Source organism: Lemur catta, chromosome 6, assembly GCF_020740605.2.
Source record: "Lemur catta isolate mLemCat1 chromosome 6, mLemCat1.pri, whole genome shotgun sequence".
Taxonomy (NCBI): domain Eukaryota; kingdom Metazoa; phylum Chordata; class Mammalia; order Primates; family Lemuridae; genus Lemur; species Lemur catta.
In genome coordinates, this window is record NC_059133.1 from 52,978,757 (window position 1) to 53,002,266 (window position 23,510).

At 47.2% G+C, this 23,510-nt stretch overlaps 3 protein-coding genes across 12 annotated transcripts; 2 read left to right on the forward strand and 1 right to left on the reverse strand.

Annotated features, from left to right (window-relative positions):
- Window positions 1-129: 129 nt before the first annotated feature.
- IL23A (interleukin 23 subunit alpha) lies at window positions 130-6,019 on the reverse strand. Its single transcript, XM_045553648.1, has 5 exons — window positions 5,629-6,019; window positions 1,350-1,713; window positions 1,031-1,132; window positions 715-861; window positions 130-601 (listed from the first exon to the last, which is right to left on the reverse strand). The coding sequence occupies exons 2-5, from the start codon at window positions 1,509-1,511 to the stop codon at window positions 440-442; spliced, it is 573 nt and encodes a 190-aa protein (XP_045409604.1). The 5' UTR covers window positions 1,512-1,713; window positions 5,629-6,019; the 3' UTR covers window positions 130-439.
- Window positions 5,772-18,825, forward strand: PAN2 (poly(A) specific ribonuclease subunit PAN2). Of its 10 annotated transcripts, none has more exons than XM_045553638.1 (26): window positions 5,772-5,960; window positions 6,609-7,002; window positions 8,826-8,995; window positions 9,109-9,229; window positions 9,394-9,471; window positions 9,869-10,136; window positions 10,546-10,888; window positions 11,092-11,188; window positions 12,054-12,173; window positions 12,387-12,506; window positions 12,768-12,896; window positions 13,019-13,218; window positions 13,332-13,477; window positions 13,601-13,707; window positions 13,914-14,012; window positions 14,127-14,197; window positions 14,304-14,451; window positions 14,741-14,884; window positions 14,979-15,038; window positions 15,618-15,708; window positions 16,420-16,577; window positions 16,677-16,820; window positions 16,946-17,125; window positions 17,241-17,334; window positions 17,590-17,787; window positions 18,143-18,825. In XM_045553638.1, the coding sequence occupies exons 2-26, from the start codon at window positions 6,721-6,723 to the stop codon at window positions 18,175-18,177; spliced, it is 3,603 nt and encodes a 1,200-aa protein (XP_045409594.1). In that variant the 5' UTR covers window positions 5,772-5,960; window positions 6,609-6,720; the 3' UTR covers window positions 18,178-18,825. The 10 variants fall into 10 exon arrangements, with proteins under 10 accessions (XP_045409594.1, XP_045409601.1, XP_045409602.1 ...); XM_045553645.1 differs by having other exon boundaries at window positions 5,816-5,960; window positions 17,709-17,787; XM_045553640.1 differs by having other exon boundaries at window positions 5,817-5,960; window positions 14,304-14,445.
- A 366-nt stretch (window positions 18,826-19,191) lies between these two features.
- On the forward strand, window positions 19,192-22,860 carry CNPY2 (canopy FGF signaling regulator 2). The gene is made up of 6 exons (XM_045553649.1): window positions 19,192-19,718; window positions 20,292-20,404; window positions 20,569-20,684; window positions 21,869-22,072; window positions 22,231-22,327; window positions 22,699-22,860. The coding sequence occupies exons 2-6, from the start codon at window positions 20,317-20,319 to the stop codon at window positions 22,740-22,742; spliced, it is 549 nt and encodes a 182-aa protein (XP_045409605.1). The 5' UTR covers window positions 19,192-19,718; window positions 20,292-20,316; the 3' UTR covers window positions 22,743-22,860.
- Window positions 22,861-23,510: the final 650 nt, after the last annotated feature.

Consider the following 23,510-nt stretch of genomic DNA (forward strand, 5'->3'; position numbering starts at 1 on the left):
GGTCATGAGGAAATACCACTTTCCGCTGTAGCCCTTCAGAGTAGAAGAAAGAGATGCATATGGTAGTCCCTTGGCCCTACTTTTCCATCTGTTTATCTTTCCCAACTGAGCCTGGAAATTAGACTCTCATAGCCTCATAAATAAGTCTTTATTGAAAAAAGTACATTATTCAGTATAAATATAATAAATAATCCTCCTCCCCAAACTGTTCCCATGAGGATAAATAATCCCAAAATTTCCTTTCCCGTCTAATAAATACTCAGCCTTGTCATAGGTCAGCATCATAACTCAGTCAGTACTGGTAATTTTTCAACATATGCAGTCCCATTAGAATTAATGGACTAATTAACTTGTTAGCTCACAGGTGTCTGGGGTGGTCGGTTTTATCTTGGCATTGCTGAGTCATGGAGATGTGAGGGCCATCCTTAAGCTGTTGGCTTTAGGGACTCAGGGTTGCTGCTCCATGGGCAAAGACCCGGGCAGCTACCGCCACAAAGGCCTGGAGGCTGCGAAGGATCTTGAAGCGGAGAAGGAGGCGCTGCCATGGCTGGCTAGGAATGGGGCTTGGAGTCTGCTGAGGCTCCCAGTGGTGACCTTCAGTCTGAAAGGACAGAACAGGGCAGGACACAGTCAAACAAGACTCTAGATCCTTAACCCCCCAGCCTCTGTCTCTGATACTTGCAAGCCCCCATCCTCTAGGTCCCTAGTTCATACCTGTAGGAGTTGGCTGAGGCCCAGTAGAGAGGCATGAAGCTGGCCTACAGGGCCATCAGGGAGCAGAGAAGGCTCCCCTGTGAAAATATCTGATCCTAGCAGCTTCTCGTAAAATATCAGACCCTGGTGGATCCTCTGTAAGCAGAACTAGGGAGAGAAGAAAGCAATGAAACAAGTGGATACCCTCTTCCTACTCCATTCACTGCAGACCCACCCAGTTCCTTACTATTCTCAGACACAACGTCTTGTTCACCACAGTGCCCAGCCATGTTCCCAGTCCCCTCTCCTTTGTGGCCCAGCCTCATCCTAGTGGTACCTGACTGTTGTCTCTGAGTCCTTGGGGATCACAACCATCCCCACACTGGATATGGGGAACATCATTTGTAGTCTTTTCATCTTCCTCTTCTCTTAGTAGATCCTGGAATGGAGGAGGGGGTAGGAAGAATGAAGAAGTAAGATAAGTACTTTTGAACCCCACCTGGACCCTCAGGCCCATGGCTTTCCCAGGAACCCCACTCTCCTGTCCTCTCTCACTCCTTGATGGCCTTCAACCCTCCAGCTTCCACCCAAGGTCACAGAGTCTTCTACTGCAGGCTTGGAGAGGCTCCAGTTTGGTCCCAGGGGCTGCCACTCACCATGTGTCCCACTTGTGGGTGTGCACTCCAGGCCAGCATGCAGAGCTTCTGTGAGAGCTGCTGGCATCGAGCCCAGACAGGGCTGCTGCCCCCAGGCACAGCTCGGCACTGAGTAGTCCAGGGCAGCAGCAATAGCAGCATCACAGCTCTGCTTCCTAGCATCTCGTTGTTGCCTGCTTCTTAACCTGGATGGTTCTGTGCCTTGCACCAGTCCTTGTAGAATCTTTGCCCACTTCCACTTGCTCTGAGCCTGATTCTCTCTGTTCTGTGCGTCTCTGGTTTGGTTCCCTCTGTTCTTCACCGAGTCTCTGAGCTGCTTCCTGTTGTTTTCCTCCCTTTGTCTCTGAGTCTCTTTTTAAGGTCCCTGCATTGTAAGGCCCGCCCTTTATACTAGCAGGTGACTCACAGCAGGTGGGATTCCCCTCCCTGCATCATCCCCCTCCGTGGGGAGCCCAGGTATGCAGCCTCAGTTCCACGGGAAATGAGTCGTGTGGTTGCTGTGGCTAGAGGCCTGGGATGGGACACATGTGTAATGCTCTCCAGGAATCGAAATGGCTGTAGATGAGGGGGTTGAGGGGAGTAACGAACATTTAAATTAATCTAGTCTCAAGTTCCTTCCTGTTTAATCTTTCTCTGAACTTTTTGCCTCTCAAAGCTATACCACTACCCAGGCCAAACCTAATTTCCTCACCTCCTCCTGCCTGAGGAAAATACAAAACAGAGAAGCATTCATTCATCTCCCAATAGGGTGCTGAGCTCAATTTGTAATGAAGTGTTATTCCTACCCGATGCCTGCATCTAAGAATAAGGGGTTTCTTCTTTTTCTTCATTGGAAACAGCGTTATTTTTACTGGATGGTCCTGGTTTCATAGGAGGGAATGGATATGAAGGCACTTTGTGAACTGGGAAGCCAGACAAATGCAGCGTGAGGCCTTATTGTTTCCTACTTCAGGCGGAGGTTAGGAGGGCTCTTGTGGGAAGAGGCTTGTTGGCTAAGAATCACCTGATTCTTCAACCTATCAGCCTAAGTTTTCATGGGCTTTGTGGGATTCAGGTGATTTTTTTTCAGGATACCAGTGTAAGCAAGGGCTGGAAATTCAACTTAGACATTCCAGTACTCAGTCCCTATCCCATAGCTAGGAAGCCCAAGAGTTCTGTGTAGTCAAATGTACACAGTGTCAATGACTCTGGCTGGTCCTTCAGCCTGTTGCATCCATGGGTAAAATCCACTGTCACTGATTTCATCACCCTCCCTGATGCAACATCCAGTGAAACAGCTGAGGGTGTGAGGTTGGGCGTGGGAGTAGAGGGTGGTCCGAAGCTGGGACTGCCCCGACCCCAGTGGAGGGTCCCAGAATAATTTGGACGTCAGAATGAGGCCATAGGTGACCACACAGCTGGCCCCTCAAGCCTCCCCAAGAGGTTGACCCTTTTCTTCTGAGAAACTTACCCTCAATGGAGGTCTCCCTTCCCTTAGAGCTATTCAGAACTGCCCAGTGAAACTTCAGGTTCAAATATTATGATTCTGTGGCAAATCACCCTTTGGATGAAACATTGCCAGCATCAGAGAATTATCTGTTTTGTTGAGAAATGGTTTGCCTTTTCCTACATTGGATGGACACAAATGGAATAAGGAAATTGGAGGGAGGGGCATAAGGGAGTTCACCTCACTTGTATACAATGTCTCCTATGCTCTTCCCACCTCCGGTCCCCATTCTGGGAGCCCTAAAAGATAGGAGATGAAAGATGAAAAGGAAGAGGAGGAAGTAGAGCTCTGCAGAATGGGATGAGAAGGACAAGGGTGAGTTGGAGGCACGGGGCTCTGCCTCTGTTTCACTTCCTGGTGCTTCAGGAGTTGGGTAGGAAGCAGGGTTGGTGGGGAGATTGTGGGACTGTTGTGTGGCAGGAACTACTTCCAGGGCTACATCTGATCTGGAGCTGCAAGAAGCCCTTGACGTCAGCTGGGGCTCAACCGTTATGCAAATCATATTCACAAGACACTCCTAGGCAGGCCTTTCCAGTTGGATGCCCATATTCCAAATCCACTTGAAGTTCCCCTAGGTGGTTAATAATGATCCTAATATATACCCAACTCTCACTTTATGCCAAGTACTTTGTCTAAGCACTTTACATGTATTAAACCATTTAATTCTCACAACAACCTTATAAGATAGGTACTATTATTATCCCCATATTACAGATGAGGAGACTGAGATGCAGAGATAAGTTGTTTATCCAAGATCACAGAGCTACTAAGTGGCTGGAATTCCAGTGCAGACAATCTGGCTTCAGATTCTGCATTCTTATTTTTTTCTTTTTGAGACAGGGTCTCACTCTGTCACCTGGGCTAGAGTGCAGTGGCATCATCATAGCTCACTGCAACTTTAAACTCCTGGGCTCAAGTGATATTCCTGCCTCAGCCTCCGAAGGAGCTGGGATTGCTCAGGCTGGTCTTGAACTCCTGGCCTCAAGCAATCCTCCCACCTCGGCTTCCCAAAGTGCTAGGATTACAGGTGTGAACCACCACCCCCAGTCTCAGATCCTGCATTATTTTTTTTTTTTTTAGACAGAGTCTCACTCTGTTGCCCATGCTAGAGTGCCATGGTGTCAGCCTAGCTCACAGCAACCTCAAACTCCTGGGCTCAAGCGATTCTCCTGCCTCAGCCTCCCAAGTAGCTGGGACTACTGGCACACGCCACCGTCCTGGCTAATTTTTTCCATTTTTAGTTGTTTGGCTAATTTCTTTCTATTTATAGTAGAGACAGGGTCTCGCTCTTGCTTAGGTTGGTCTTGAACTCCTGAGCTCAAGCAATCCTCCCACCTTGGCCTCTCAGAGTGCTAGGATTACAGGCATGAGCCACTGTGCCCGGCCAGATCCTGCATTCTTAATCATTGCAGTATTATTTTTTTTTTGATTCAGAGTCTCACTCTGTTGCCCAGGCTAGAGTGCCGTGGTGTCAGGCTAGCTCACAGCAACCTCAAACTCCTGGGCTCAAGGAATCCTTCTGTCTCAGCCTCGAGAGTAGTTGGGACTACAGGCATGTGCCACCATGCCCAGCTAATTTTTTCTATATATATTTTTAGTTGTCCAGATCATTTCTTTCTATTTTTATTAGAGATGGGGGTCTCGCTCTTGCTCAGGCTGGTCTTGAACTCCTGAGCTCAAACGATCCTCCTGCCTTGGCCTCCCAGAATGCTAGGATTACAGGCGTGAGCCACCGTGCCCGGCCAATAATTGCATTATATGATACTGTGAGGAGACACAAGAACATGTGTAATTTAAAAAGTAGCTTATTTGGCCCAGGTATCTCAGGCTCTGTAACTTTCATGCATCTGTGTAGTTGTCCTCAATTTGAGACCTCAAATATGTATATTTCTTAAAAGTGTGGGAACTGTCTAGGTGTCTTAGCACCCACCTTTTTGTGTTATTTTAGATCTAAGGACTTGTGAAGTCAGATCAGTTTGAGAGACCCTCTGAGTTGTTTTCCTCTTGCTGTTAGACCTCTACCTGAGTCTAGGAGTCCTCTGAGTCCTGGAAATATAAATTCTTGGGTCTTTCTGTGAAGGTCTACTTATCAGCTTTTATTAAGAAAGAGAAATGCTTTAAAACTGTATCCTCTGTGAGGAATTTCTTCCACCAGAGTCCCTCTATGTGGCCTTTAGAAACAGTAACGATAGCTGAGCTAAAGTGTCCTGAGACATCTCACAACCTGGACCCATTCCAAAGAGATTCAAGCTCACAGGTCCCAAGAATCCCTCAGAATAACCGTTGATGGTAAATCGTTTAAGTTTCGAGAAGGCAAATGTCTCAATTTGCCATTCTCATTCCCCTCTGAGAGAGCGTCCAGCTCCGTGGGCTAGGGGAATTTCATACGCTGGGGGTCCTGTTCCCCTGGAATATTACCAGGGCCTCTGGGGAGGGAACAATCACAGATGGGAGTTTCAGATGGATGCCTTTAGGACAGTAGAAGATGCGGCCACTTGGGCCGTGTCAAGAGTGTGGCTCCCGCTTCCTTTTTTCTCTCCCATATCTAGGGATGATAGGAAATGCCAGCGAGTTTCGGGGGCAATAGGGTCAGAGGTTGCGGAGTAGCTCACTAGAGCACCGCGGAAGAAGGGGTGAACTAATCCACGCTGGGAATACCCAGCAGTGGATTCCCAGTACTTTGCCTTGAACGCCCCTTATTCTAGAGATCCTAAAGTTACCGGGAACATAAAAGTTCGGTTTCCAAGCCTAGGTCTAATTTTATTCAAGAAGATTTAAAAAAGGAACGATTACTTTTCACGACCGCAAACAAGCCCAGGGTCTGCCTTCGTTTGTTCCCAACGGCGCCCCGTAACCTTGTCTTGGCCCAGCTCCTGCGTCACACGCCTTCTCGCGGAGTGCGCCTGTACCTGGCTCCTTCTGATTGGTTTAGACGCGCCCCAAGCCCCTCCTGATTGGAAGCCGCTACCGGGAGTCCAGTCCTTCCCGCCATAGAGTTAGATTGACCCTGAGGCGTGGGGGACAACTGGGGAAACTGGAATTTCCCACGGAGGTGACGGCGCTTGCGCTACCCCTACTCGTTTTAATTCCACGCGCTCCAAAATATCCGCCATGGAGAAATCTTGGTAATGACCCATTCCCCGTACGCATCCCAGGAACACATCTGACCCTTGCCCTGTCTCTCCGCTCACGCCGCCGGGGTCGAATTCTAGATAACCGATTTCTCTGGTTCCCCCAGGGAATTCTGGGTAACTAGCCGTTTCCATCACCTTCCCCTACCCCCGCCTCAATTGTGGGTAACTGGCCATTGTTGTTTTCCCCTAGAGAATCCTGGGTAATTATTACAGAGGATTCTGGGAAACTGACTTCTCTTGTTCTCCTCACTGCCAACCCCCGCCCCCCGCCATCCTAACCCAAATTCTGGGAAACAAGCACTTTACACCCCTCTACCTAACTGCAACCTCCGTAGTTCCTGCTCCCTTCACCTGATGGTTCAGGGCTGAGCCAGGCCAGTGAGCAGGTCTGAAGGGAGAAGAAAGAAAATTAGGTTAGATAGTAGGGTGATCGGGAGTACAGAGGGCCTAGAGGAGGACAGGAAGGGACAGTAATTCTCCCAACCCTACCCCACTGCCCATTGCCCCCTGCCTGCTTCATCCTCAGGCTGGCAGTTTCCTTCCTTCTGCCTGCCTCATCTTCCTCCCACATAACCTAGAAGAAACTAAGTAGCAGTACTTGGACCTACCCCTGACTCAGCTACCTCTTTCCCCTTGCAGGCTGAGATGTCCATTCTAGGCCCATCGGTGCTGTCCTGCTGAAGGTTGGGTCAGGCTAAAGGGACTGGCAAGGGAGGGTGTGACACAAGTGTAATCAACTGCCATCGTCATCATGAACTTTGAGGGTCTTGATCCTGGACTGGCAGAATATGCTCCCACCATGCATTCTGCCTTGGACCCTGTCCTGGATGCCCACCTGAATCCAAGTCTGCTACAGAATGTGGAGCTGGACCCAGAGGGAGTGGCCTTGGAGGCTCTTCCCGTCCAGGAGTCAGTGCACATAATGGAAGGTGTCTACTCTGAATTGCACAGTGTGGTGGCTGAAGTGGGTGTGCCTGTCTCCGTTTCCCACTTTGACTTGCACGAGGAGATGCTGTGGGTGGGGAGCCATGGGGTAAGAACTTTGTGAGGGCTGAAAGGATATGTTGGAGTTCTTTATGTGGTCTTGGCCCCAAAGACAGCTGCTTTGCAAGGAAGCAGAACTGAGTTGAAATAATGAGAGTTAGCTTGGTCTCTAAATTAAGCCAAGAGGAGGGTGGGGGAGAGAGAAGGGGAGTGTAGGATCCAAGAATAAATTACATAGGTACTCTTTCTCAGAAAGCATCCGCTTTTATCATAGTTTGCCCATCCCATGTTCTGATTAATCTTGATAATTGTACACATCACTTAGTCTGTAGCCATCCAAATCCAATCTCTAATGCCTCTTTTCTGTTTTCCATGTTTATTATTACAGAATGTTTAATGAACGTTTCTGCATTTCTTACATGGAGATATGCTTCAGTCTTCTCTGGTTGATTTTACTCTCAGAGCAGTTATCAATGCTAATTTTTTAAAATGTATGTCCATATTGCCAATATGCTATGGAACCCAAAGATTTTGTAAGAAATAATATGCTGTCCTTGGTTTACTAATTTACCTTTCATGGAGCGTGAGTCGTTTTTCCATTAGAAGAGATGAATTTTTTGTGTGTGATTGATTCAGTTCAGCAGGCAATGTCTACTGCTATGCCAGGCACAGGGAATAAAGCTGAATAAAACATAATCCTTGCCCTCAAAGAGTTTATAGGACAGTGAGGTAAAAAAGAAACATGAACAGATAATTTCATGGTACTAAGTGCCGGTGTGAAAATATGTACTGGGTGCTGGAGATCATGGAGGAGGGTCAGAGAGGGCCTCCAGGAGGAAGTGACACTTGAACTGAGGCTTGAAAGATGAGTAGGAATTAGGTGAAGGAGATGGGAAAAGGCTGTCTTGGCACAGGATAAACAAAAATCCCCAAGATATTACAAAGCATGGTGAGTACAGAGTGCAGGAACTACAGGCAACTAGGATTTACTGGACTATAAGCTGAAGAGGTAGATACTAATTCATTCAACCAGGTTTTTTTTTTTTGGTTTTTTTTTCTTTCTTTCTTTTTTTTTTTTTTTTTTTTTTTTGAGACAGAGTCTCACTTTGTTGCCCGGGCTAGAGTGAGTGCCGTGGCATCAGCCTAGCTCACTGCAACCTCAGACTCCTGGGCTTAAGGGATCCTACTGCCTCAGCCTCCCGAGTAGCTGGGACTACAGGCATGAGCCACCATGCCCGGCTAATTTTTTTTTGTATATATATTTTTAGTTGGCCAGATAATTTCTTTCTATTTTTAGTAGAGACAGGGTCTCACTCTTGCTCAGGCTGGTCTCGACCTCCTGACCTCGAGCGATCCACCCGCCTCGGCCTCCCAGAGCTAGGATTACAGGCGTGAGCCACCGCGCCCGGCCTTTTTTTCTTTCTTTTACCCCACACAGATGCTGGCATGGAACAACCAGTGTTTTTTGAGCCACCTACTAGATGCCAGACCTTGCTCTAAGTTTGGAATAAGCAGTAATCAAAACAAACAAACAAAAAACATATACAATATATCAGGTGTTGATTAGTACTCTTTTTTTTTTTTTTGAGATGGGGTCTTACTCTGTCACCCAGGCTGGAGTGCAGCAGAGTGATCATAGTTTACTGTAACCTGGAACTCTTGGGCTCAAGCGATCCTCCCATCCCAGCCTCCCAAGTAGCTAGGACTACAGGCATATGCAGCATATGGTTCCTAGCCTTAGGCCTCAGTTGCTCCTAGTCACAAAGGCCAAGCAAGAAAAGAAAAATCTGAGCCCTGTCTAGTCCCTGACCTACATGTGGAATGACCCTTTCCCTCCACTCAGGGTGTTTCTGTCATCTTTGTTCCCTACAGGGCCATGCCACTTCTTTTTTCGGCCCAGCTTTGGAGCGCTACTCATCCTTTCAGGTCAATGGCAGTGATGACATTCGGCAGATCCAGAGCCTGGAGAATGGTATCCTTTTTCTCACCAAGAACAACCTCAAGTATATGGCTCGTGGGGGCCTCATTATATTTGATTATCTGTAAGTGGCTTCTAAGCTCTGGACTGGGAGAGAGGGTACCTCATAGGGTGAGAAGGCTAAGGGATTGGCAGATTGTGAGACCCTGGGCCCTTAGCCTTTCCTCTTCCCAACAGGCTAGATGAGAACGAGGATATGCACAGTCTTCTACTGACTGACAGCAGTACTTTACTCATTGGTGGGTTGCAGAACCACATATTGGAGCTTGATCTTAACACTGTTCAGGAGACTCAGAAGGTACAAGCCTGGGACAGGAAAGACCCATGCAGGGCCTGAGGTTATTGGTGGGTCAGGGTATGCTTGGGCTGGTGATGTGCCTGAGATGTGGGTGTGACCTTTCTGTTCCTTTGGTCTGTGGGAAAAATCATTGTCTCACTGGTTGTTCCTGCTTCCCTCTCCAGTATGCAGTTGAAACACCTGGAGTCACCATCATGAGACAGACAAATCGCTTCTTCTTCTGTGGCCACACGTCTGGCAAGGTGGCCAAGTTCCATTTCTCCCACCACAGGGCCCTGTTTCACTAGATATCTGATTAGGCTGTGCTTTCTTTCAACTCTCGGGGTATAGTAGGATTGGGGATGAGGGATGAAAAGAGTAAATTCACTTCCTATTCAGCCATGTTATACTATGAGATTGTCTTGCAGCCTGATGTTTTCTATTGTAACAAGGTACCTTAGAGCCAAAGGGGTAAACAAGAGTTATCTTTGGGCTCCTATCCAGCTCTTGGCTTCTCTGTTTGCCTTTTCTGGACTCTTAATTGTCCCTATCCAACCTATAGCCTTAGTTCCTTTGGTAGGGACCTCACAGGATTAGGTAAGTGGCAGGTACTCTTTCTGATAACAGAGTTGGCAGATAACTGAGTTATCTTTTATTTAGGTTTCCCTGCGAGACCTCCGTACTTTTAAGGTGGAGCATGAGTTTGATGCCTTCTCAGGGAGTCTGTCAGATTTTGATGTGCACGGCAATCTACTGGCTGCCTGTGGCTTCTCCAGCCGTCTCACTGGCCTTGCCTGTGACCGTTTCCTCAAGGTGTATGATTTGCGCATGATGCGTGCCATCACACCACTTCAAGTACATGTGGATCCTGCCTTCTTGCGCTTCATTCCTACATATACTTCTCGTCTTGCTATCATTTCCCAGTCAGGTATGAAGGGCATATAGGATTGGGTAGGAGGGACGGATGAGCAAAGGGGAACTAGGCACAGGAGTACTATTCTAGAAACCTTTTTGTTGGGAAAAGAAGTAACCTTTCATTGGGGTCCCAGGATTTCACTTGGGTTTAGTCAGAGATTAGAGCTTTTGTTTTGTCCTTTGTTGTGAGGAACATGGGAAAAAATAAAGATGGAACAGGCAAAATAACTCTAGAATTGCTCTTTGCTGGGTAGCAAACCATCCTATAGTTTGTGGGGAGACATCACATGGCATTCTTTTTCTCTCTAGGCATAGATTTGGGACCCATCTTGCCTAGATACCAGAGAAAAGGGTAGGAAGGGCATATAAGGATAGTTCCCTTTCACTTTCTGGGGCTCAGTGGATTTCTTCCTCCCTCCTAGGGCAGTGCCAGTTCTGTGAGCCTACAGGCCTGGCCAACCCAGCAGACATCTTTCATGTGAATCCTGTGGGGCCTCTGCTAATGACCTTTGATGTGTCAGCCAGCAAGCAGGCCCTGGCCTTTGGGGATTCTGAGGGCTGTGTGCACCTCTGGACTGATTCCCCTGAGCCTTCCTTCAACCCCTACTCCCGTGAGACTGAGTTTGCTTTGCCCTGTCTCGTGGACTCACTGCCTCCTCTGGACTGGAGCCAGGACCTGCTGCCTCTTTCCCTCATCCCTGTCCCGCTCACCACTGACACACTTCTCTCTGATTGGCCTGCTGCCAACTCTGCTCCAGCTCCCAGGTTGTACCCCACCTCTGGGCCAAAAGGAGGGAGGGGGAAAGGGCCAGGATACCAGAATTCTCTGCTAGCCTGGTTATTATTTTACTACTTTCCTGATTTTTATCTACCTTCAATATTTTCTTTTTTTCTTGGCCTTTGGGGATTGGGGAGTGGATGGGTAGACAACACAACCCTTCAAGCCCTAGAACTATATTGGATTCTAGGCGTGCACCACCTGTGGATGCAGAGATTCTACGCACCATGAAGAAGGTGGGCTTCATTGGCTATGCACCCAACCCCCGCACCAGGCTTCGCAATCAGGTATGTTCAGAGTGGAGACGGTCAGCCCCAAAATCAGCCCACTGGCATTTCTCCTTTTTCCTTTACTAGTCTTTCTTTTGTTTTTGGACAGTTGGTAAAGGTTTTTGGGGGCCTGCTGAATTGAAGGAACTATGCTAGGTGTTAGGGAGGATTCAGAGATAAAAAAGATAGTGTCCTTGCTCTTAAGAAGTTAGTATTGGGTTGGTGAAGGTAAGACATAGACATATCAGAAATTATTTACATTTGATCGTTAAATGCTAAAGGATTATCATAAGCATTCAGTGCCAGAGCTGTTTGGAGGGAAAATGTTACTCTGGGTTAGAGTGGTCAGGAAAGGTGTAATGAACTAGTTGGATATTGAGCTGGAAATGTGGAATATGGGTAAGTAGATAGTAACAAGAAAAGAATATTCAAGATGAGAGAACAGTGTTACTGAAGATCTCGAGAGGCATAAGTGCAAAAAGCATGTCTGAGCGAGACTGTGAGTACACCATTCTGGTTGGGACAGCTACTGGTATTGGGCAGTAGTGAGAGATTAAGGTTAGAAAGGGCCAGATTATGAAGCCTTGAATACTAGTGTGTAGTAGAAGAAGTGATACACAGCATTCTGGGAGGATTAGTTTGGTACTCGTATGCTGGACAGCATGAATATATAGGGAGAGGAGCGTGGAAGCCATCACAGTTGTCCAGTTGTGATGAAGTAGAGTGATGGCAGTGGAAATAAAAAGGAAGTAGTGGATGCTGAGAATGCTAGAAAAATAGAAGGTTCAGGACTTGGTGGCTATTTCAGTGTTGGGATAAAGGTGGGGGTAAAGCCAAAGATGACAAGACATCCAACAAGGTTGCCTCTTTTTAAAATCCCTAGATTCCTTACCGACTCAAGGAGTCGGACAGTGAATTTGACAGCTTCAGCCAGGTCACTGAGTCACCGATAGGGCGGGAAGAGGAGCCACATCTCCACATGGTTTCTAAGAAATACCGCAAGGTGCTGGGGGACACCAAGGCAGGGGCCCTGTGAGATGTGGGGAAAGGTACCCTGGGAAGGGGTTCGTATGAGAAAGGATTGAAGTACTAAGTCAGGAGGCCTTCACCTGCGACCCTGGACCTGAGTGGGAGGTTCTGGGAAAGTCTATGGCTACTGGGAAGATTCAGGGACTCTGAGGATATCCTCATCTTGCTCAGACTGTTTCTGCCTCAGGTGACCATCAAATATTCCAAGCTAGGGCTGGAGGACTTTGACTTCAAACACTACAATAAGACCCTGTTTGCTGGATTAGAGCCTCACATCCCCAATGCATACTGTAACTGCATGATCCAGGTAAGGGTTGGGTATTTCTACAAGTTGAACTTGCCTACTGCCTTTCTTCCCCATGGCTCTTTCCAGGTTTCTTCAACCAAGCCTGCTTTACCATGGCCTCTACCATTCTTTCTTTTCCCTCACAACCTTCAAGTCTCCTCTATGAGCTCCAATGCTTTGGTGGACTCCTGCTTTGTATTTCCCACCAGAGCACTTAACCTATGCATCTCTCCTCCTCCCTGTCCCAGTTTCCTACACCAGTTCTCCTGCTCTTCCCTCCAGGTGCTCTATTTCCTGGAGCCTGTTCGCTGTCTAATCCAGAACCACCTTTGCCAGAAGGAGTTCTGCCTGGCATGTGAGTTGGGCTTTCTCTTCCACATGTTGGACCTCTCTCGTGGTGACCCTTGCCAGGTCAGTGCCTGGAGACCTAGGACACTTAAACTGGAAGGGGGAGGGAGGTGGACAGTAGTCAGGGACATTGCTGTGTAAATGGCTACAAAGGAGAAAACCCTTTTCCACCAATATGCTTCCAGGGCAATAATTTTCTTCGGGCATTCCGTACCATTCCTGAGGCCTCAGCCCTTGGTCTTATCCTGGCTGACTCAGATGAGGCTTCAGGCAAGGGCAATCTGGCCAGGCTCATTCAGAGGTGGAATCGCTTCATTCTCACTCAACTACATCAGGATATGCAGGAGCTGGAAGTACCACAGGCTTATAGAGGTGCTGGAGGCAGGTATGGAATCGGGATAGGAATAGTTAAAGCCACCATGACAGGCCAGGCCCCTCTGTGACTTAAAAGGTCTCCTAACTCGCTCAGTGTGCCTATATTTCCCTTTCTACTCTTAGCAGCTTTTGCTCATCGGGGGACTCTGTCATTGGGCAGCTGTTCAGCTGTGAGATGGAGAACTGCAGCCTCTGCCGCTGTGGCAGTGAGACCGTGCGAGCCTCTTCCACCCTACTCTTCACGCTCTCCTACCCTGATGGTAGCAACAGTAATATACCCTGCAGCTTGGCTGGGAAGGCTCCCCCAAATGTCCTGTAACATCAGGAAAGGGGGGGGGGCTAACTGTGGGTAGAGGGGAGACCCAGGGGTGAAGCATTCAATTTCCCCTCAGATAAAACCGGGAAGAACTATGACTTTGCTCAGGTGCTGAAGCGAAGCATCTGCCTGGAACAGAATACACAGGCCTGGTGTGATAACTGCGAAAAGTACCAGCCTACGGTGAGTGGGTTTTTGGACTGGACTAGAGTCTTGCCGTGTTGGGGACTCAGCTACCATCTCATCTGAGGCTGGCTATGTCAGCACTGCCATCCAGGGATCTATGGGGAGTGGGAGGAGCCCCAGTTTGAGGATGCAGACCCAGGTTCCTGTCCATGCTTCTTTTCCTCTACACTTCCTGCCATTCCTTGTTTGTTTTATCCTCTAAGATTCAGACCCGTAACATCCGCCATCTGCCAGATATTCTTGTCATCAATTGTGAGGTAAACAGCTCAAAAGAGGCTGATTTCTGGAGAATGCAGGCTGAGGTAAGGACTAGGGCTGGAAACAGGCCTTTAGGAGTACTTTTTAGTTTTCTTCCCCTTCTGACCTTCATATAGGATTATATTCTAAGGAATCAGATGTTTTTCCTTTGTGTTCAGGTTGCCTTCAAGATGGCAGTAAAGAAACGTGGGGAAATCTCCAAGAACAAGGAATTTGCTTTGGCTGATTGGTAGGTGCTGTCTTGGAAGTTGTCAAAGGATTGAACTACCCAGTGGACTCTGTTGTCACTGGCTAGATCTCTTCACAACAAATTTCCAATTCTTCTCACCTGATAGGAAGGAACTAGGGAGTCCAGAGGGTGTGCTGGTGTGTCCCTCTATTGAGGAGTTGAAGAATATCTGGCTTCCTTTCTCCATTCGCATGAAGATGACCAAGAACAAAGGGCTGGATGTTTGCAATTGGACTGATGGGGATGAGGTGCAGGTTGTTGAAAAACTGGAAAGAGGGAGGGGACTAAGGGAGAAAAGGCATGGCAGAAGGTGAAGCAGGGCAGGGGGAAGGTGGAACTTAGCAGAGGGAAAAGGAAGGAAATAAGGCCTAGTAGGTCCCACAGTGGCTCAGTTCAGTGTTCGGAGTCATAGTTGGGCTAGGATGGAGATAATCTACCCTGGTCCCCCATCCCCTATACCCCCAGTCCCTATCCTCTGTCCTCGTTCCCCTTCCTTCCCCATCCTTAAACTTAGCTTAGCAGCCTGGGTACCCCCCCTCACAGTGGGGCCCAGCCAGGGCAGAGGAGGAGCATGGTGTCTATGTGTATGACCTGATGGCTACTGTGGTACACATCCTGGACTCACGCACAGGGGGCAGCCTGGTGGCTCACATCAAAGTTGGAGAGACCTACCACCAACGCAAGGAGGTGAGTGAAGTGGTACAGGGCAGGATTCTCCTGCGATGGCCACAGTGTGTACTCTGAGACAGAATGGTGCAGCCATCACTTTGTGTCTCCACAGGGCGTTACTCACCAGCAGTGGTATCTATTCAATGACTTTCTTATTGAACCTATTGATAAGGTTAGTTGCAACATGGCCCATTCCTCCTTTCTTCTCCCCTTTTCCTAGCATCCTTATCCTCAGCCCTATAGAATGCCAGGCAGATTTAAGAGGGAAGGATCCTCAGGAATAAAAAGCATTAGAAGAATTAAAAATAGTACCTGAGGCCAGGCGAGGTGGCTCATGCCTGTAATCCTAGCACTCTAGGAGGCCGAGGTGGTGGATAATTTGGGGTCAGGAGTTCGAGACCAGCCTGAGCAAGAACAAGACCCCATCTCTACTAAAAAAAAAAAAAAAATAGAAATTAGCTGGACATCTAAAAATATATATAGAAAAAATTAGCCAGGCATGGTGGCACATGCCTGTAGTCCCAGCTACTCTGGAGGCTGAGGCAGAAGGATTGCTTGAGCCCAGGAGTTTGAGGTTGCCGTGAGCTAGGCTGACGCCACAGCACTCAAGCCCAGGCAACAGAGTTGAGAGTCTGTCTATAAATAAATAAATAAATAAATAATAAATTAAAGAAAAAAAGTACTTGAGTCTTACTAGGGGAAAGGAAAAGAGGCGTGTATATAGGCCAAAAGTGCTTTTTCTCTTCTGTAGCATGAAGCTGTACAGTTTGACATGAATTGGAAAGTACCTGCTATCCTTTATTACATCAAAAGAAATCTCAATTCCAGATACAACCTGAACAGTAAGTGGTACATAGTAGACCCAAGGGTGTGGGCAATTTTTTTTTCCTTGTTTACCAGCTTGCCACCTGGTAGCAAAGGATGTGGGCAGTTTTGATTGGACTTCAAGATGAAACCTGGGATGTTGCTTAGTATTTAAGATTGATAACCAATGTTAATATTTCCAGGGATATTAAAGAGATTCCTGCTTATCAGACCTTCAATTTAAAAGCTGGAAATCCCAGATGTCTGAGTTAAAGTAAAATTAAAAATAAAATAAAAATGGGAAATCCTGAGAGTGAAGTGGGGAAGGGGTAATAAAGGAATTTTGATCAAAATAGCTGAGGTTATGATTTTGAGCCTAACCATTCTTACCCCCAAGTGAAGACCTCTTCTTTTGGAGATGAGCTCCTTGTTAAGTCCCTATTTGGTACCTCTAAACTACAGCTTCTCTATAACCTTATTTTTCTAGATGTTCTAAACTAAGGTCCAAAGTAAAAATTTTACTATTTCTTCTCCGTGGTCTTCCTAGTTTTTTCCTTGCTTATTCTTGATAATTTTCTGATTTCACCTGTTCTGCCTTGCTACTCATCAGACATGATCTTTTTACTTACATGCTTTGATTATTGAGGGATCACAGTATAGACCCAGAGTCTCTGATCAGCCACCCCAGGCTTCTCTCCCCTAGTCACTTCCTTATCCCAGCCCTCTGTCCTCTGTATTCTCCCTTCTAGTCAAGAACCCTATTGAGGCAAGTGTCCTACTGGCCGAAGCCTCCCTGGCACGGAAGCAGCGGAAAACGCATACTACCTTTATTCCACTGATGCTGAATGAGATGCCACAGGTTGGGGACCTGGTGGGTCTGGATGCTGAGTTTGTCACCCTTAATGAGGTAACTAGGATCAAAAGGATGGGGCATTGGAACAGAACTCTGAGAATATTAGAAGTTATAAGCATTTCTCTGATTCCCTTATTAACTCTTCTCATGTAGGAGGAAGCAGAGTTACGCAGTGATGGTACCAAGTCTACTATTAAACCAAGCCAGATGTCAGTAGCGAGAATTACCTGTGTCCGGGGGCAGGGACCCAATGAGGGTATCCCCTTCATTGATGACTACATCTCTACCCAGGAGCAGGTATTAGGATATGGAGGTGCAAGTGAAGCAGATCCTGTGCTTATGTAGAGTGCTCGAAAACCCAGGGAATAGTGGTAGGAGACGACTCTGCACCTTGCTTCACGAGTCCTTTTCTCTGTTCCTAGGTGGTAGATTACTTGACTCAATACTCGGGGATAAAGCCTGGAGACCTCGATGCCAAAATTTCCTCCAAGCACCTCACAACTCTGAAGTCTACTTACTTAAAGCTTCGTTTTCTCATCGACATTGGAGTCAAGTTTGTGGGCCATGGCCTGCAGAAGGACTTCCGGGTCATCAACCTCATGGTTTGAGCAAGTCCTCTTTTGAGGGTGGACCCCTCAGGGTATACATTTGTACTTTTGGAGAATGGGAAATTATAGATCCCCTACCTTAAGTCTCCCATGCTTTTATTCCTGCCAGGTGCCCAAGGACCAAGTCCTTGACACTGTCTACCTGTTCCACATGCCCCGAAAACGAATGATTTCTTTGCGATTCCTTGCTTGGTACTTTCTGGGTGAGTTGCTCTGCCTTGTAGGCCCCTCTTATGTACATTAAGAGCAGAAAAAGTGTTGGGGGACTAAGTGGGAGTAGGGAGGACCCTGAGTTATTAGTGGTCCTTTCTTTGCACTAGGGAAGGTGTTTGACTCTTTTTCCCTTGGGGTAGTCAGATTTTTTATTGTTGTTTTCTGGGAGTCATGGGTGGGAGTGGGGGGACATGTTCTACCTCCCTTTGCTAGGTCCCCAAATATTCCACCTCTACTTATCCCAGACCTGAAAATTCAAGGGGAGACTCATGACAGTATTGAGGATGCCCGTACAGCCCTTCAGCTCTACCGAAAGTATCTGGAACTAAGCAAGAATGGCACTGAGCCTGAGTCTTTCCACAAGGTGCTCAAGGGTCTTTACGAGAAGGGCCGAAAGATGGACTGGAAGGTGCCTGAGCCTGAGGGCCAGACAAGTCCCAAGAGTAAGACTGGGGAAGGGACAAGGGAAACGGGACTAGGTGGATTTTGATTGCATATATGGAGATTATACCCACCACAACAATAATGATGACAGTGGTGATAGCAATACCACGTCTACCTTATGTTTGTAAAGCACTTAACAGTTTACAAAGCACTTAATCCTCCTAACATTCAGTAAAATAGATTTTATTATTGAAACTCTCTGTTGGTCTTGTAACATCCTCTTGCCCAATTCTAAACTATTTGGTGATGGTCCATGCCCTCTTTTCTCTTGCCTTTTTCTTCCATAAGAAGTATGAGAAGGTGCTTTTTCTCCACTCACTTTAAGAGTTATGTTCTTGGTTTTGTCTCTGACAGATGCAGCTGTCTTCTCCTCAGTGCTGGCGCTCTGACCTTCCCTCTCCCAGAGAACCACAGCCCTCTCCCTTTAGCGTTCTGTGGCCCCAGAACTGTGGCCCCATTGGGAGATGGCTTCCCAAGTTGGCCAACTCTGTCTACTTCCAGAATTGGACCTGCTCAGGGTCTACAGATGGTGCTATTAACGGAACTGGAATACAGCAGAATTGTTGCAAAGGTTCTAGGAGCCAGATTCTGTCTTCATCCTTTGCAAAATATTCTAGAATTGACCCAGATGGAAAGTAATTAGTATTCTCAGTAAATATCCTGGGTGATTAATATCCAGGCAGAGAAGCTCCTGGAACCAAACCTCTCGGTTCCTAGCTGGCTAGGGACTGAAATCTTAGACAGTAACAGAGGATACAACAGTTCAAGACTTAGCTCAAGTCACCAACTGTTGGAGGGATGCCTGGAGGGGCCAGCACATAAAGTCTTGGTGGCCCAAGCAAGCCGATGTTGTTAATACTATTGCCAAAAGGGCCTTTGGATCCTGGACAAAGCTTGGCTGCTGGCTTCATTTATTCCTGCTGACAGCTGAGAAGCATCTGTCTTCCATCCACTCTCCTGTCCCAAGTTTTGTTATTTTTTTAAATTTTGTTTTAAACCGCATGTTTTTAAAATAAAAACAAAAATATTGTCTTTCATCTGTCTCATTAGAGAATTGCTAGTGTGGGTTCTCTGACTTCAGTCCTCTCCTTTCTTCGTTTTGGCTTCTTAATACAACTGGAAAAACTAAGATTCTATTCAAATCCCCAACTGAACTGAAGGTAAGGCTCTGGAAGCCAAAGTTATGGATATGGAAAGAGAATAATTATGTCTTTCCTGGACAATGTTAGGTCTTTGCTGTAGCTGTCCAGTACCCTAAGGCAGGATGTTTGAAGATGTACAGTATGGTTTACCCGTTAATTGTGTAAGCTGACAAACTACAGGTCCCAGGATATCTTAGAGTTGTAGCTACTGACAAAGGAGGTGCCTGGTGTTGCGGTGCTTCCTGGGAAGTGTAGTTTTCTGTGTATTGAAACCTGGGCTCGCCAGCCAGCAGCACACCTTTTTGAAGGTCTAGGTAGCCCACCTAGAGTGACAAAAGCACAAGCCTGACCTCTCCCATACTGAATGCTCGGGCTCGTCTAGCTGAAGGCCACTCCTATTCTTTGGCTGACCCCTAGTGGTCACGTGGAGCTGTTCGCCACGCAAGTCTGGGTCCTTCTGTGATCAACTGGGGTCCTCGCTGCCTTGGAGTCGCTTCTAAGCTGCCTGTTCGCGCGAGAATTTGGAGGGGCGGGTTTGGGGTCGATCTCTGGGGGAGACTCGCACGGTAGCGCACCCGAACCCCGCTTAGGTGCCAGTTAGGGTCCGGGGAGCTAGGTAAGGCAGTCGCCGGGACACTTCGTGTCTGGAAGGCGGCGAAGCGGTCTGGAGAATCCGGGACAGCCCCACTCCCCCGCAGCCAGGTGTAGGTTCGAGAGCCACTGAGGCCAAAGTGAGAGTCCAGCGGTCTTCCAGCGCCTGGGCCACGGCGGCGGCCCTGGGAGCAGAGGTGGGACGGATGCGGGCTGCAGAGGCGCTGGGCGCTGAGGGTTGGGGATGGACTGGAGCGAAAGCAATGGCGGAGTCCTTAGGAAGGGGTTGTTTCGCACGGGCAGTCACTTATAGGCTGGAGATGGGATGGCAGGAGTCTTCAGTGCAAAGTCCAAATAGACACTAGATATCGAGTGCTCCTCGCCGGCCTTCTGGGCTGACTGAAGGCTCCTTGCTGGCAGCTTCCCAGTGCCTGACGTTTCCTCGTAATCGCCTTCTCTCCCGTAGTTGCCACATAACCCTGTGAGCCGCAGGCTTCCAATGCTAAAGTACCTACACTAGGGCCTCACCTGTCGAGACGTAGTGTCTGGGACTGAGCCCCAAGTCTAGAGCTCGCGCTTCCACCCACCGCCTCGGGGTAATCTGAGGCCTCAAGCGCTGGAACAGAGGAACCCCTTTGTGTCTCGGGCATTTCCTAGAAAGTATAGTCAGAGTGACACTGAGGCCTTTGAAAGCCCTAGGATGAGGAGCAGGGGGGCAGAGGAAAATGGAGTTGGCTCCTCACACCTGTTTTATTCCCGCCCAAACCCAGGTGGAGCGACCCCATTACGCTAAAGATGAAAAGCTGGGGTTGGCTGGCCCTGCTTCTGGGGGCCTTGCTGGGAACTGCCTGGGCTCGGAGAAGCCAGGATCTACACTGTGGAGGTAAAGGCACAAAGGGAAGGAGAAGTGGGAGGAAGTAGAGCCACAGGAGGGTATGAGATCCAAGGCTTGGGAGAAGGATGAATGGAAATCCCTGGGTTGATCCCATTCTCTGCCCACCCTACCTCCACCCTATCCCCTGTCCCCATTCTCTCCCCTTCCACAAGCTTGCAGGGCTCTAGTGGATGAACTGGAGTGGGAAATTGCCCAGGTGGATCCCAAGAAGACCATTCAGATGGGATCTTTCCGGATCAATCCAGATGGCAGCCAGTCAGTGGTGGAGGTAACTGTTACTGTTCCCCCAAGTACAGTAGCTCACTATGACTTTGTGTGAGAACTCAACTAATTAAGAATGATCTTGGTTTAACAGAAATGAAGAAAACAGACCCAAAGAGGTATCTAAAAGATTGGGCTCTGTCTTATTGAAAGAGGCTGGAAGGTTGTACGCTATGCACTTGCTTCTTGGCTCGAAATCTTAATACTTTGCTTCCTGCTGTAAGTTGTTAGCAGACAGGGAGCCCTGATCAGCCCCCTTCTCTACATCCCTAATCCATGACTCATGTTTTTACTATAGCACTGTGGTATACGTACAGACATTCATTTAAAAAAGAACAGAAGGACTTATCCTTGTAATTAGGAATTTTTTGTTGTTGTTGAAAACATAACAGATATACACAAAGCTATACCTAGTAAGCAATATATATATAAAGAAATGTTAAGATTATGATACTTGGCTGGGTGCGGTGGCTCATGCCTGTAGTCCTAGCACTCTGGGAGGCCAAGGCAGGTGGATCCTTTGAGCTCAGGAGCTCGAGACCAGCCTGAGCAAGAGCAAGACCCTGTCTCTACTAAAAATAAAAAGAAATTATATGGACAACTAAAAATATATGTAGAAAAAATTAGCTGGGCATGGTGGCACATGCCTGTAGTCCCAGCTACTTGGGAGGCTGAGGCAGGAGGATTGCTTGAGCCCACGAATTTGAGGTTGCTATGAGCTAGGCTGACGCCACGGCACTCTAGCCTGGGCAACAGAGTGAGACTGTCTAAAAAAAAAAAAGATTATGATACTTGTGAAGTGCTATAATAGTTGTTATCCTCAGAGCCTACACTATCTCTCTAATGCTGTCTTTACTGCTGTCTCATTTTGATACAAAAAAAATTATCTTCATAAGAATTGGGAGAATTCAAAGGAAAAGAATATAGTTGATCCGGGTTAATCAAAGAGTGGTCTGTTTATATATACTGTGAAGCTAATGATACCTGTCTTCTTAGGATTATATAATGAGGTACAATACAATCATATATTTGAAAGTACTTTGAAACTGTACAAATGAACCATATTGTTTTTAATTAGAGAAGGCTTTTTAGAATAGGTTGATTGAGCTAGATTTGGAAGGAAAAGTAAGGATATAAATTACTAATGTATAGAGATAGAAGACAATGACCCAAGGCTGAGGACATTTCTAGGTGCCTTATGCTCGCTCAGAGGCCCACCTCACAGAGCTGCTAGAGGAGGTATGTGACCGGATGAAGGAGTACGGGGAGCAAATTGACCCTTCTACCCACCGCAAGAACTACGTACGTGTAGTGGGCCGGAATGGAGAATCCAGTGAACTGGACCTACAGGGAATCCGAATTGATTCAGATATCAGCGGCACCCTCAAGTTTGCGGTGAGCTATGGAAGTGGGTAGCTAGCTCTTGGAAATTAAGGGGGTTGTTGGAGGACTCAGGTAGAAAGCTGGGTCAATATCTTTGTCCTCCTCTTTGGAAGTGGAGGCAAGAGGCCTCTTGCTGCCCTTTGTCACTTGTTTCTCCCTTGGGTTGGCAGTGTGAGAGCATTGTGGAGGAATATGAGGATGAACTCATTGAATTCTTTTCCCGAGAGGCTGACAATGTTAAAGACAAACTTTGTAGTAAGCGAACAGGTAAGCTGCCCCCACTTAATCTCCTATTCTGTTTTCATACCCCTGTGGAACCTGGCACATTCCCTAACCCACTCACCCTCACGCCAGAAATCCTCTGATATTTAGCTCAAGAGCTGGCTTCCATTTCCCTTGGCTTAGGGAGTTGGGTTGTTCCTCTCCATTCTCTTTCTGTCAGCTTTCAGAATTTGTGGCCCCCTCACCTGAGATACAAGTGACAGAGCAGTGGGGATATTTTATCATTTATAAGCATATGTTCTGAAGAATGATGGTGGGTGTATGTGTGCCACTTTGGTTTGGGGTATTTTCTTGATAGTGGCATATATCAATATGAGAGTGGCATTTTCCTTCAAATTGTTATTTGCTGTTTGCAGATCTATGTGACCATGCCCTGCACATATCTCACGATGAGCTATGAACCACTGGAGCAGCCTAGTCCAGCTTGATGGATCACCCCCAGGAGGGGAAAATGGTGGCAATGTCTTTTATATTATGTTTTTACTGAAATGAACTGAAAAAACATGAAACCAAAAGTACAAACTGTGTTGTCTTTTCGTGCCCGGAATCGGCCATTACATTAGGCTCAAATATGGGGGATTATAGACAGGAAACAAAACAGAGAGGAAAGAAGAGTTTTGGGATTTGTGTAGGACAAAGGTAGGAGGGGCCTGAACCTTTAATTCTTTTACCTTCTGAGATTCCACTGCACTCATAAACTAGATAAGCATTTATTTACCACGTATTTAGAGTATAATTATGGAGAAGATAGGGACCTCTATGAATAAGCAGCAGAACATAAGTGTATGGTAGTATAGGATTCTAGAAATTCCTTGTATTCAGGCTGATGAAAATAAAGTAAGATAGGGCTTGGTCTTGAAGGAAATAATGGACATGCATTATTCTTCCCTTCCTGCCCTTCCAGATGGAGGGACCAGCAAGAGCAGAGACAGGAAGGGGAAAATGGATGTGACCAACTCAGCTGAAAAGTAAGGGCTTTATCGGATAGGGACAGATGAGGTAAGGAATGTTATTTAATGAAAGGCCTTGCTTGCTAGCCTAAGCTTTTAGATTTGATGCCAACAACAACAATAAAGTATATCTTTCTCATCTCCATCACTAGCCATTGTCAGTCTGGACTATAAATTTCTCCTCACTTTTTGTGTGTTGAGATTCTACATTGGGGTAT